Source organism: Pinus tabuliformis, chromosome 5_1, assembly GCF_031772625.1.
Source record: "Pinus tabuliformis cultivar Carrire ecotype Pingquan chromosome 5_1, CPIR1, whole genome shotgun sequence".
NCBI classification, from domain to species: domain Eukaryota; kingdom Viridiplantae; phylum Streptophyta; class Pinopsida; order Pinales; family Pinaceae; genus Pinus; species Pinus tabuliformis.
Genome location: NC_142305.1, coordinates 638947535 through 638961309, shown reverse-complemented (window position 1 = coordinate 638961309; position 13775 = coordinate 638947535). Strand labels below are relative to the sequence as shown.

Below are 13775 nucleotides of genomic sequence, written 5' to 3'. Positions count from 1 at the left end.
CATCTTAAGAGTTTACGCTTGATAATTTATTTTAGATGATTATTGTATCTTGTATATTTATTATATACTCCTTTTACATCCATTTTGTAATATTCACATCTCATACATTGTCTTCTTACACTATTTAGATGGATCCATTTTCCTATTGCTATATTAGTTATGCCAATAGTGTGAGTCATTATTCACGAAATCTTACGTTGAGAGCTTGGATTTCAACCCATAGATAAAAGTGATAGAGACCCATAGATAAGAGTGATAGAGACAACCATCACAACCCTAAAAATTGTTAATGAGTCTCAATTTTATAATGAGGATGATTGCTTATATGCTAATTGTAACAACAACAAACTCTTTTAGCGAAGCACGCGCATGAACTTCTTAGCCTCATGATAGGTACTAAATAAAGCACTAGTAAAAAATATAAGGTGAGATCAAGCACGAAGATCAACAAATTTGAGGATGTGAACAACAAGTTAACAATGTAGTGGAACTCACCCACATGGCATTTCTAACAACATTGATACAACTAGGAACCTCGTTGATGTAATAAGAAATTTGTAGAAAATCCAACCAAATACTAATACAAGTTTGTTCAACGAAAAAACATGACCCACAATTGTAAGAGACTTGGATATAGAAGGAAAAACACCCCTACAAGACGACTAGGGAAATGTGGGCATCAAAGGATGACTTGAAAATTGCAAAAAAAATAAAAAAAATCAAGCAAGAGAGACAAGAAATTGAAAAATACATTGTTCAACTCATCGATTTGAATTCAAAGCTCTATAAATCAAAATATTAGCTACTTAAGGTTGTTGATTTTGACATAAGAAGGTTACAAAAGGGAAGATGAGTGAAAAACACTCAACCAAGAATCACATCAAAATAAGATAGATAATTTAATAAATTCAAGTAGTAGCCAAGGTTGAACCACAAATCATAATCACCTTATTTGAGCATAATGACACGTTGGCCTCCAATGATAGCTTAAATGAATCTCTTCGATCTATGATTGACATGACCATTAAGCATGCTAAAGTTCATCAACAATTAATCAAAATGAAACTAATGATGTTTGAGATGGGTGGATTTTCTCTAGAGTTGAATATTTGTGTTGACACACATGTTTTTGGATGGAGAGTAAGGTATCAAATGTCCTAGGCAAGATAACAATGATGTTGGTGTCGATGAAGATTGGAATAGTCAATCAAGGCTCTTTTGGATGGGACATGAAGATGTGTAGGAAACCATCAATGTAGGATTGAAAAACACTATTATATCACTCCTTTTTTGTGATGGGTATGTGTCCAAAATAAAACTAGTGTGTGTTTTTGAAGGGCCGATGCACACAAATTTGATAAGATAGTTGCATTGTGACAACTTAGAGGGACATTTTGAGCATAATAAAATGTAGGCTTTCTTGGAGGAGAGATATATTGGTCGAGTAGGACGATGGATGTGAATAGATTTGTGGCACAATGCAAAAAATTAAAAGGGCCAATAAGTATTTTTTTTTTCATTTTTTTTTTCATTTTCAAGGATGTCAAATTTCTTGTATTGTAAGGAGGATATGGCACAATTTATTATGTGCAACTTTTCTTCAAGAAGATAATGTGACTTCATGGATTGTTAAAGGCAATCACATTAGATAGAGACAAATGACTTCTTAGTCATTAGAGCATGTTGAGGAAGAGGATGAAAACAAAGTTGCAATGTGATTTGGCATATCACCCTCAAATGGATGGATAGATGGAAAGTGAATCAAAGGCTTGTAAAACTTATTAGATTTTGAGCTAGAGATGACAAAGTAGTGTGATTAATTTTTGTCACACATTGAGTTGACATATAACAACAACATATTGAGTTTGCATATAACAACACTATACGTAGGTTGATTATCTATCAATCTACATGATGAGGTGAAGTGACGTGGAAACATTTGTAGAGCAAATCAAGCAGGGTTTGTACAAGGAAAATATAAAACAAAGGATAAATATGCATTGTATAAGCAACACATAGATGCATACTGAAGATTTAAATAATTTGAATTTGAAAACTTCATTGCGGTGTATTTAAGTAAAGAGAGTTATACTACATACATATAGATGCCAAATGTGAAGAAGGCCATACAAGTGAGAAGTTGTTTGGTGACAATGTGTATGAAGTGGAGTTGTTAGAGGAGTTTGATATACAACCCGTATTTAACATCATAGGGTTGTGCTTGTAGAAGGAGACATCACCATAGAAGATGGTATAGATGAACAAAACACATTGGTGGATTGCTAAACAAGTAAATGCCAAGGAAAAAGATAAAAATAATGTAGAGAATCCCAAACAAGAAAGTAACCAAAGACACATAATGCTTAATTCATGTAATGTTCAATGAAATGGAACAAAAAGCTATACACGGATAATACTTGGTTTGCAAAAATTGAGTACTAAAAACATCACAAGGGAATGAATGTTGTAGAAGTAGGTTTTTGTGAGGATGCATTTTGCTTTAGTTTCAGGGGAAAGTTGATGTAGGCTCATCCATGCAAAGACTGCATTCAAGAGTGTGGCATGCAAGCACGATGAAGGAAAGCACAACCATATCAATTGTGTAGAATAAATAAATCATTATAGATGGAAGCACATGTGCGAAAGGATGAATGTGACACAAAAAAGGCACATTGCAAAATTTAGGTAAGAAGATAAGATGTGCACGACATGGAGGAAGATACACGAGGACATATGATACCAGTGGGTGCATGGCGGGGAGTGCACATGGCAAGTGTGATGAATGTGCCAAAGGAAGACAAACCATTGGACATATTTTTGAAGTGTCATAAGGACACTCACGAGTCAAAGATGAAAATTAAATAAGAGGTAGGTAAAGAGTTTGAATAACTAATTGATTTAAAAAATATAATGGTAACAATTAAAATTGTGTTCGTCACTTATTTAAGAGTTATTTAAATTATTAAAAAACCACAACCTATTTGTTATATATGAGAGAGTTTTCCCATCTAATTTGTCAAGAACCTAACAGAAACTTCCAATTAAATATTTTTGACACATATTTTAGAAAATAAGATAAACATTAAATAAAACACCGCACTTTTCAATATTTCTCTTTTCCAGCGTTTCACCCCGCTATGATTACAGTTTCATAAATTGAAAAGTACAATCACAAAGCATTACTTGAAAACAAAATTATAATTTCCTTCTGCCTTTTATAAATATTTTATTTAACGCTTCAAAAGGCCCTTTTTTCAATCCCGTGCAACAGGGGCCATCAATGATCGATAGTCACACGAATCATTTGTTGTACGTCCACAAAAATCTTCTTTATGATATTCTTTTTCTGTTTCTTTTTTTTAAACTGTCATATATAATGGACAGATCCCCAAGCAAGCCTCCTATGCCTCTGTACTGCAAGAATTCATTCAAAGCTCTCCGAGTCTCAAACGTTCGGATCATCCACACAGAGGCCAACAATGTGGCCGAGGACGATCACCAAGCCCGGCATTAATGGCGGAGACGATGCAGAGGAGGGGCCAAGAATTGGCACGGGGCTGAGAAAGAAAGGGATGGGTGTGAGGGCGTGGTTGCTGCTGGACGCCTCCGGGCAGGCGCAGGTCGTGGAGGCTGGGAAACATGCGATTATGCGGCGCACGGGCCTCCCGGCCCGGGACCTTCGCATTCTGGACCCTCTGCTGTCTTATCCTTTCACCATACTTGGACGAGAGCGAGCCATTGTGATCAATTTGGAGCACATCAAGGCAATCATCACTGCCCAGGAGGTCCTTTTGCTCAATTCAAGAGATCCTGCTGTGGTTCCCTTCATTGACGACCTCCAGCGTAGACTTCATGTGCCCGTCCAACAGGTATTATGATATACTGATATTTCTATTTGCCAATTTGGTGGAGTTTTTATTGCTTTATTGCATAATTGAACTTCACACTAGTAAAGGTGTCCAAATCCCACAGTGATATGAACATCTCTTAGATTCTCAGACATCTGAAAATGATGTCTGCTAGATACATGTTATTTGTGCTTTGAAATGAATCGACAAGGACAAGGTGAATTGGTGAAAGTCATGGTATCATAGAGGAGATGTTTAGACAACAAGGCTGATAAATCAAACCTAGGGCTTGCTTCTGGTTAGGGGTTTATAATCCCTCTTTTAGAGCCCTGTTTCTTGAGTTACATATGTGTATGACCCAGTCTCATTGTTGGATGGAAGAATGATATGTGCAACGGTGTGAAAACAGCCCATGAAGCAGTTTTTATCCCCATAGTTTCACATCATTTTTTTTTTATTCTTCTTCCAATAAAGTGGCTTTTATTCATCTCTTTTGTTCATGGGTTTCTTTCTCTTTCTAGTGTATTTTGGTTATTTCTCCCTCTAGGGTTGTTTGACTAATTTTCTTTAAGAGTTGGGCTGCCGTAGTGCTGGTTTATTTTCTTTTTATTGTAAAGATAGGGTTCATGTTGGTTTTGTTTGGTTCTTGCACTATCTCTTGTGAATCTCAATATGATATTAGAGTAGAGATGAATCTCACCCACTCAATTCAATAATAAAGTCAAAGGTTTTTGGCTTAAGGGTTGTAGAACTAAGTTTTGGGTATAATCTCTTTTTAGGGTTCCCTAAGGTTTAAACCCTCCTTTTTGTTGAGAAGTTTAGGGCATTAGCATTAGGTGATTTCTTGTTAAAATTGGCAACAAGGGTCAAACTCCATGTGGGTCATCTTATTTATGGCAGCTGATATTTTTCTTGGATCCCTCTCATCGAGAGGTGTAGGATTGATCTAAAGATCATTCGATTCCGATAAGTATTCATGGAGTTATGAATTTATTTGCGTTATAAGACAATTCGTTAAGGTCGGCCAGCAACCAAATAAACCCCACATGTGCTCAACGTTTTAGTATAAATAGAGGTGGCCTTCAAGTCATTACAACACACTTGGGATCTCTTCCTCTCTATACTTGTCTTTGAGTTTTAGTAGGAGGAGAGAACTTAAGGAATAACGTTGCCCTGATCCAGAGGGCAAAAAGTTGGAACTGCCTGAAACGCCGGAAAAACTACCGGAAAAGACGGAACTGCCGGAAAAGATGGAACTGTCAGAAAAGTCGGAAAAGCTGGAAATGTTGCAAATGCCGGAAATGCCGGAAAAGCCGGAACTGCTGGAAAAGCCAGAACTGTCAGAAAAGCTGGAAACGCCGGAAATGCTGGAAAAGCCGGAACTACCGGAAATGCTGGAAAAGCCGGAACTGCTAGAAAAGACGGAACTGCCGGAAAAGCCGGAAATGCTGGAAAAGCCGGAACTGTCAGAAAAGCTGGAACTGCAAGAAAAGCTGGAACTGCAAGAAAAGCCGAAAATGTCAGAAATGCTGGAAAAGCCGGAAATGTCGGAAAAGTTGGAACTGCCGGAAAAGCCGGAACTGCTGGCACTGCTGGAACCACGGGGAACAACCGGAACTGCCGGGAACAGCCGAAATTGCCAAAACTGCCGAGAACTGCTGAAACAACCAGAGCATCTGTTTCCGAAGGAGAGTAACATGCAAGGGACAACTAACTAACATTGTGACAATTGTATGGTACTTAGCAGCAAATACACCAAGCATGCAATGTTACAACTAGCATGCAAGGGACAACTAGCATGCAACAATAAACATGCTAAGGACAACAAGCATGCTAGGGACAATAAGCAAGCAAGGGACAACAAACAAGCAAGGTGCAGCCAACACATAGGTTAGGATGGCAACATGGTGCAACAATGGCACATAATGCAGTACAGTGATGGGTACAATCATGATTATTGAAGCGTGATGAGATGCAACATAGTGATGATGGGTGTAGCATGGTGCAGCGCGGTGAGGTGCAACATGACGACGAAATGCAGCACAACGATCTTGGAGAATTAGTTGAAGCAACATGTCTTCAACTGATTTCACGTATCATCTTCTTAGAGATGATCTATGCTCTTATCTAAATAAGTCAAAGTGTTGAATTCTGTTGTAAACGTACTCTCTCTCTCTCTCTCTGTGCTGAACTATTGAAGAACATATAAGAAGAATTGATCAAGGGTTTCCCCACATTGGGGTTTGTCCTTGGCTAGCGCCACATCTTGTGTCCTCTTGTCTTGGCTTGTCTTTTGTGATTTATGTTTATGATTTATCTGCAGTTTACTTTAATGCTGATGTGATTGCTAATCTGGAAAAGATATGGAGCTAACTGTGAAAATTGAAATAAATTGCTCTAAGCATAGAACATACCTAAAATTAACATGGTATCAGAGCTGAGGTGAAGACAATCGCCAAGCAAGAGTGAAGAGCAATCACCAAAGATAGTTGGGAAAGGACAAAAGGATCAGTGGATTCCTCATCCCTCTTCAAATTCACCAAGGGTGAAGTCAAAGCAGAGAATATTATCAGAATGGTGCAATGGAATATGGCCTACCTAAAGATCACTTCATTGGAAGACCGGATCTCAGGGTGGAAGGAAAGGCAGATAACTAGTTCAGCCATTATGCGAAGGAGTGTCCGAATGGCAGGGACACATCACTTGATGATGATAACAATCATTTCAGGGACATCTTCAATGATGAAAGGAATGACAGGTAATGCAGGTCATCAAGGAAATGGCCGACTCTTCATAGAAAGCAAGGAACCCCAGGTATGAAGAATCAAATGTTGTTTCTGATAAGATAAAAAAGCGTTATCTTGTATTGGCCCTCTCCTTCAGATTCTTTGGGAATCTGGCTTATAGATTGTAGTGCTTCAAGGCACTTCATCGGATAGATGGGTGCACTCTCTAATTTGGTAGAAATGGAAACACTGTGGGATTATACTTGGAGCCGATGCCACCTATCCCGGAAAGGGTGTAGAGAATCTTAACTCTCAATTGAATAAGGGTAACTCGATTCATTTACAAAATCTCTTTTATGTACCTGATCGCAAGAAGAACCTGGTGTCCATCTCGGAAATGGAAGTCAAAGGTTTCAGGGTGGTATTCATCGATGGAAAGGGATGTTTGAATTCAAGTAGAGCATGAAGGTACATGTCTGAGATGTATCGAAGGAAAATCTCATAAGGGGACCATTCCCCTCGTGCAGCAGGTCCACAGGTTTGGAACAACCCTAGGAGTTTGAGATTCATGATCGGGAATATCATGTATACAGGTGGAAGAAAGCCCTATATGGCTTGAAGCAAAACACCCCGGGTGTAGTATGAGAGGATTGATAGCTGTTTGATGAAGCTGAGATTCACTAGGAGTGAAACCGATCCAAACCATTACCCGAAGGTTGTGGATGATAGACCTCTCATACCGGCACCTTATGAGGATGACCTATTTCTGACAGGTGCAGACCCTATCATTTGTAGAAGTAAGAGGGGGTTGGATTCCGGATGTGGAATGATAAACTGCAAGCCTGTGACTAGCTCGAGGATCTTAACTTTCAAAAGTTATATGGTAGTGATGTCGGACTAGATTTGGGATATGCCTCTGAGTTTCATAAACTCATTCGCATTGATGTTCTTGGTGAACTTCCGTCCGGACATATGTTTTGCAGTTAGCATGGTGAGCTCATATTTGGTTGAGCCTCACTGGATTGGTGCCAAGAATCTTCTAAGATATCTTCGGGGCACAATCTCTCATGGATTGAGATACACTGCCAGAAATATGAAATTACATGATTATTCGAATGCTGACTGGGCAGGCAGTGTGGAGGATCACTACAACACTTCTCAGTGCTGGTTCTCTTTGGATTCTGCTTCGATATCATGGATGAGCAGGAAGCAGAAGTTGGTTGCTATAAGCACCACCGAAATCGAATACATAGCTACGAGTATGATCTCGTTTGAAGCTACATCGTTGCAGAAGCTCTTAAGTGAGCTGTTTGTACACATGATGAATACCACTGTGATTCTCTGTGACAACTAGAGGGGGGATTCGATTATTGAGGAATCTCGTATTCGATGATTGCTCCAGCAGATAGACATCAGATACTGCCTTATTTGCGATATGGTAAGTCGATGAGCGAGGAGGCTCCATCGCATTGAGACTGATGTACAGGTCGCAAACATTTTGTCAAAGCCCCGGGGAAAGGTCAAATCTGTGACTTTCCTGAACGACTTGGAGTCGTTGAGAGACCTTCTTATAAGGGTCCTGCATGTTGCATGCATTGAGCTCTGGGAGCTCTGGGGGGCTTGGGGTACTTACTGGAGCAACAAATGACCACAAGGGGACTCACCCTCCCCCGGTGGTATGCTATGAATAGGATGATTAGTTCTTCTGTGGGCTGCGATGATTAGTTCTCCTGTGGGCCGGGATGATTAGTTCTCCCGTGGCAACTGTGGAACAGGATGATTAGTTCTCCTGTGGGCCAGGTTGATTTATTCTCTGTGGTGACTATGGAACAAGATGATTAGTTCTCCTGTGGGCCAGGATGATTTGTTCTTCGTGGTGACTGTGGAACAGGATGATTAGTTCTCCTATGGGCTAGGATGATTAGTTCTCCGTGGCATCCACTGACAGGATGATTCATTCTCCCGTGGATAGGATGATTAGTTCTCTTGTCGAGGCATCCTACCCATGCAGTCTGAGACTCATGGGAAGTACCTCTTATCTGATCAATGCGCAGGGAAATGAGGATAGGGACCATAGTAGTACTATCGATGGACGCATCGCTATATCTACTGTACTCCCTATGCTAGGATGACCTCCATTGATTTGGGATCAATGAAACTGATCTGGGATCAGTATGAGTGGTTTGAGACACTCTCTTGTGATATTGATCTGGGATCAATAAAACTGACTTCGGGTCAGTAAGAGTGATGTGACACACTCTCTTCAGATGAAACTGACTTCAGGTTAGTAGAGAATGGTATGAGACATTCTCGATCAATTCTTCTTCTTCATGGTTCAGCAGAGCAGTGCAGGGCACTGATGGCAGAGATAGTACAGTCGGACATATGGATCAACGGATGGAGTTCTCCCTAGTTGAGAGGGAGTGTTAAAATTGGCAACTAGGGCCAAACTCCATGTGGGTCATCTTATTTATGGCAGTTGATTTTTTTTTTTGTATCCCTCTCATTGAGAGGTGTAGGATTGATCTAAAGATCATCCGATTCCGATAAGTATTCATGGAGTTATGAATTTATTTGTGTTATAAGACAATTTGTCAAGGTCGGCCAACAACCAAATAAACCCCACATGTGCTCAACGTTTTAGTATAAATAAAGGTGGTCTTCAAGTCATTTCAACACTCTTGGGATCTCTTCCTTTCTCTACTTGTCTTTGGGTTTTAGTAGGAGAGAAATCCTAAGGAATAATGTTGCGCTGATCCAGAGGGCAGAACGGCAGAACTGTCGGAAAAGCCGGAACTGTCGGAAAAGCTGGAAAAACCAGAACTGTTGGAAAAGCTGGAAATGTCGGAAAAGCCGAAAATGCTGGAAAAGCAAAAAAAGACGGAACTGCCGGAAAAGCTAGAAATGCCGGAAAAGCGGAAATGTCGGAAAACTGGAACTGCCGGAAAAGCCGGAACTGCCGAAAACCTGGAAATACCGGAAAAGACAGAACTGCTGGAAAAGCCAAAAAACCGGAAAAGCCGGAACTGCCGGAACTGCCGGAAAAGCCGGAACTGTCGGGACTGCCGGAACTGCTGGGAACAACCGAAACTGTCGGAACTGCCGGGAACAGCCGGAACTGCCAGGAATAGTCGGAACTGTCGAGAACTACCGAAACAGCCAGAGCATCTGTCTTCGAAGGAGAGCAGCATGCAAGGGACAACTAACTAACATTGGGACAGTTGTATGGTACTTAGCAGCAAATACACCAAGCATGCAATGTTACAGCTAGCATGCAAGGGACAACTAGCATGCAACAACAAGCATGCTAAGGACAACAAGCATGCTAGGGACAACAAGCAAGCAAGGGACAACAAGCAAACAAGGTGCAACCAACACATAGGTTAGGATGGCAACATGGTGCAACAAGAGCACATAATGTAGTACAGTGATGGGTACAGTCATGATTAATGAAGCATGATGAGATGCAACATAGTGATGATAGGTGCAGCATGGTGTAGCGCGGTGAGGTGCAGCATGATGATGAAATGCAACACAACGATAGGTGAAGGAGTCACCTTGGAGAATTAGTTGAAGTAGCATGTCTTCAACTGATCTCATGTATCATCTTCTTAGAGATGATCTATGCTCTTATCTAGATAAGTCAAAGTGTTGACTTCTGTTGTAAACGTACTATCTCTCTCTCTCTCTGCTGAACTATTGAAGAACATATAAGAAGAATTGATCAAGGGTTTCCCCACATTGGGGTTTGTCCCTGGCTAGCACCACATCTTGTGTCCTCTTGTCTTGGCTTGTCTTCTGCGATTTATGTTTATGTTCTATTTGCAGTTTACTTTAATGCTGATGTGATTGCTAATCTGGTAAAGATATGGAGCTAACTGTGAAAATTGAAATAAATTGCTTTAAGCATAGAACATACCTAAAATTAACATTTCTCTTCTATTCGTGAATGCTTTTTATTTCTTTAGATTATGATCTTCTTCTTGTTAGATTATTAGTGTTCTTCTTCATCAATCAGTAACTAATGCATGAACATAAATAGACAAGAGATACAGAATGTAGGCTATCAACCAGGGCCAAAACCTCTCACTCTTTGAGAGGAAAACCAGCACAAATTCGTCTTATAGAGATTCCAATTGACGAATACCAAGACCAAGAACCTTGACCTAGTAGCCTCTCCAAGACTAAAACACAAGTCCTCTTCCATCTTCTCAATCACCCTTTCTCAGTTCCTTCTGCTTCAGATCTTTCATCATCACTGTCATCATGTAGTTATATCAAACTGAGGTCACTGTAATACTCCTCTTCCTCCAACAGTAGAACCAAATCCTTATTTTTGAGATAGTATTGAGACCTTATTCAACATAATATTACGGAGGGCTAGTCACATACTAGTGATCCTCTTCTTGCTGTATATACCAAATCATTGTGGCATAATATTGAGCTGTAGCTTCTTAATGATCTTTATGATGCGAAACTGTGACTTCTACAAGGACACCGATTTGTGGTCTATACAGAGACCATTCTCCCTTACTGTCACTGTGATCATAAGAGGGATCCGAATTCCCTTGACATTGGTTAACTATAGAGAGAACCCCGCTGTCCCTTCTCCATTCGAGTTTCTTTTTGTGATAGATACAAACTTATTACTGCCTCCGAAAAATCTCTAACATCCGAGCTTACTATTGCCTTATGTTGCCTCCGAAAATCTGAGACATTCGAATTTCTGTTTTGCGAAATCTGAGATATGCGAAGTTTGAACTGTGTCTTCTGCATTGACCCTAGCCATGTATATAACCGACGTTAGCATCCGAATGGGTATGTCTCCTTGAGTGAGTCGACATGAGCCATTACTTCATCTTGTAGGCCAACAAGAAGAGAGGGACTTGTGCTTGATGTTGGAGGGCTTTATAGACTTCTATACATTTGACCTATGCTCAAGAAGAGCTCTTCATACATGACATTGACTCTTTGACTTTAAAGACAAATCCTGAGGCTCTCAATGGGAGCCATCTATATAAAACTCTTGCTTATGAAACCCATGAAGCAAGGCATTACGAAAATAATTTTATTTACTTCTTCAACATGTTATCAAAGCGAAGGTTCAGCAGACAAAGAAAAGGCAGAAAATAGACATGCAAAGATCAAGTTTCAAGCGAAGCTTCTAAGCAAGCTGAAGATCTACATCTTGATAAAACCCTAGATCAAAGGATCAACCTACAACAACAGTATATAGTAATAGGGGTTGTTGTTTATCTGATCAAGGAGGTAATCTTCAACAGCAAGGGTTTTTACGATCTGTAGTCAAAAGATGAAAACCCTCAAATCTCAAGATACATACCAACAACGTTGATGCCTCCCACAGTCTCGATAAATGACACTATCTCAGTCTTGAAATCTTGGATTCTTAGAACTTAATTGAGGGCAGATATAGGAGCTTGAATGAACAACACTGATATAGAAGCTATACTATCTGCTGCATACTACAAGGTTCCATAAGTTCAATTATATCAACAGTTTGTATATCAAAATAGCTCGAAGGAAAAGAAGGCAATCTTCCTATCAAGGATCTCATCTGATGGAAGCAACAATACATCTGCCTCATCAACAATCATCATGATCAGGGTGAAGATCTCATCTTCACATACCAAGTAGGAATCTTTACATTCTATAATCAAGTTTGGTTCAATGACTTCATGAATGCAAGGAGATCTATAGATAGATGGGTCATCAAAGGTCCTTGCATAGAATAAGAAGGATTGACAAAATCCTTATGGAGAAGAGAAGTCAGTGAACAGGTCTCCTTTGAATTCATGAGAAGGAACTCTTAAAAGTCCTCTCATCTCTATGTAGCAAGAAAGGAGACAGATAAGAAATATATAAAATGCTAGAAGAGGTAATCTCTGAAATGCAGTAAAGAAGGAATATCTTCATGAGATCTCATTTGGGAGATCTTAGAAAGATGATAAGAAAATAATCATCTACGTTCTTAATAAGCAGGATAACAAGTGTCCTTGGAATATGGAAATTTCCTCGTGCAACAATTTGTGTTCTCTATGCCAGTGTCATGTCCCTTCTCAAACACATTTGTAACTACACAATTTTGCATAATTTTGGCTAAGGAAGAGAACCCATCATTTTCGACTTAGGGACTTAGGAGGCAATTCGACTTAATTTGGTTGCTATTGGAATGTGGGGGGCACCCACATGGGAATTCGAATTGTCCCATTCGAATAGCTTGGAGGGAAAGTCGAATAGGTGGATGGAGGGGCCCACATGAGGCAAGGGAGGCCCAAGGAGTTATAAGGAGGGAGTAACTCTCATTTTGGGATTCATTCATACATCTTGCAAACACAATCACTTCACTGTTCACTCTGCTGTTTAGCTGAGTCGACCAACTGTTTAGCCATGAATCTCTCAAGCGAGAGATTCAACCTCTACTTCAGGGGGCCATCCGTGCCTGCCCTAGAGAGGCAGTTTTACAAGGATTTCAGGAGTTCCGGGGCAGTGACATAACACCACTAGCCAATGCAGAGCAAGGAGTGTGTATTTCTGGGCAGCCAGGAAACATGCAGAGGGAAATTGAGGCAAGAAGAGATTTGATTGCTTGTCCGGGAGTTGGGGAGCTAAGGTATCAACATTAGACTAGTGTTTTTGCTGGGTTTTATAGCCACCTGAGCCAACATTCCAGCAATTCAAACTGTTGGGCTGGGGGACAACACAGAGGCCACACAACAAATTTTCGTGGTACTTGGGAGCAGCTGAGTTGGGCCAAGAGATCATCCGGGGAGTCAAGGGATTGGATAGCACGGGTGAACTCAGCATTTTGGAGAAGTTTTCAAGTGGATTTACAGGCAGTTTCCAACAAGTCGAAATTGGCAGCTAGAGTTGAGGTGAGGCTCCAAGGGGGTCAAAAATCAGAACTCTAAACTAGCCAAAATCCTTTCTGGGTTTATCTGGGTTTTTGACAAGGATCCCAGATATAAAGTTTCATAATTTTCTGAGCACCGGAGGTGGGGTTTTAAGTCGTATCTTTGCAGCAGACATTGTAGAATTATTTGGGATTGAATAGTGCCTTTGGGGGTTGATTTTGGGAAGTCCAAATCGGGCCAAACCATTTTTGGGTTTTGGCCAAGGAGTCTGGGGTTAAAAGCATATAAATTTCTAGGTAGTTTCGGTGCACTTTCCAGCCATTTGAACT

General features: G+C 40.3%; 1 protein-coding gene across 2 annotated transcripts in view; it reads left to right on the top strand.

The window, feature by feature from the left end:
• Nucleotides 1-3268: 3268 nt before the first annotated feature.
• Nucleotides 3269-13775, top strand: part of LOC149166593 (magnesium transporter MRS2-3-like) — a 245658-nt gene continuing 235151 nt past the window's right edge. The window contains exon 1 of one of the 2 annotated variants that reach the window (XM_089432701.1): nucleotides 3269-3869. In XM_089432701.1, the coding sequence (XP_089288827.1) occupies nucleotides 3480-3869 (390 nt within the window). In that variant the 5' untranslated portion in view covers nucleotides 3269-3479. The remainder of the gene's footprint in view (nucleotides 3870-13775) is intronic. The other variant, XM_089432700.1, reaches the window with a different exon arrangement.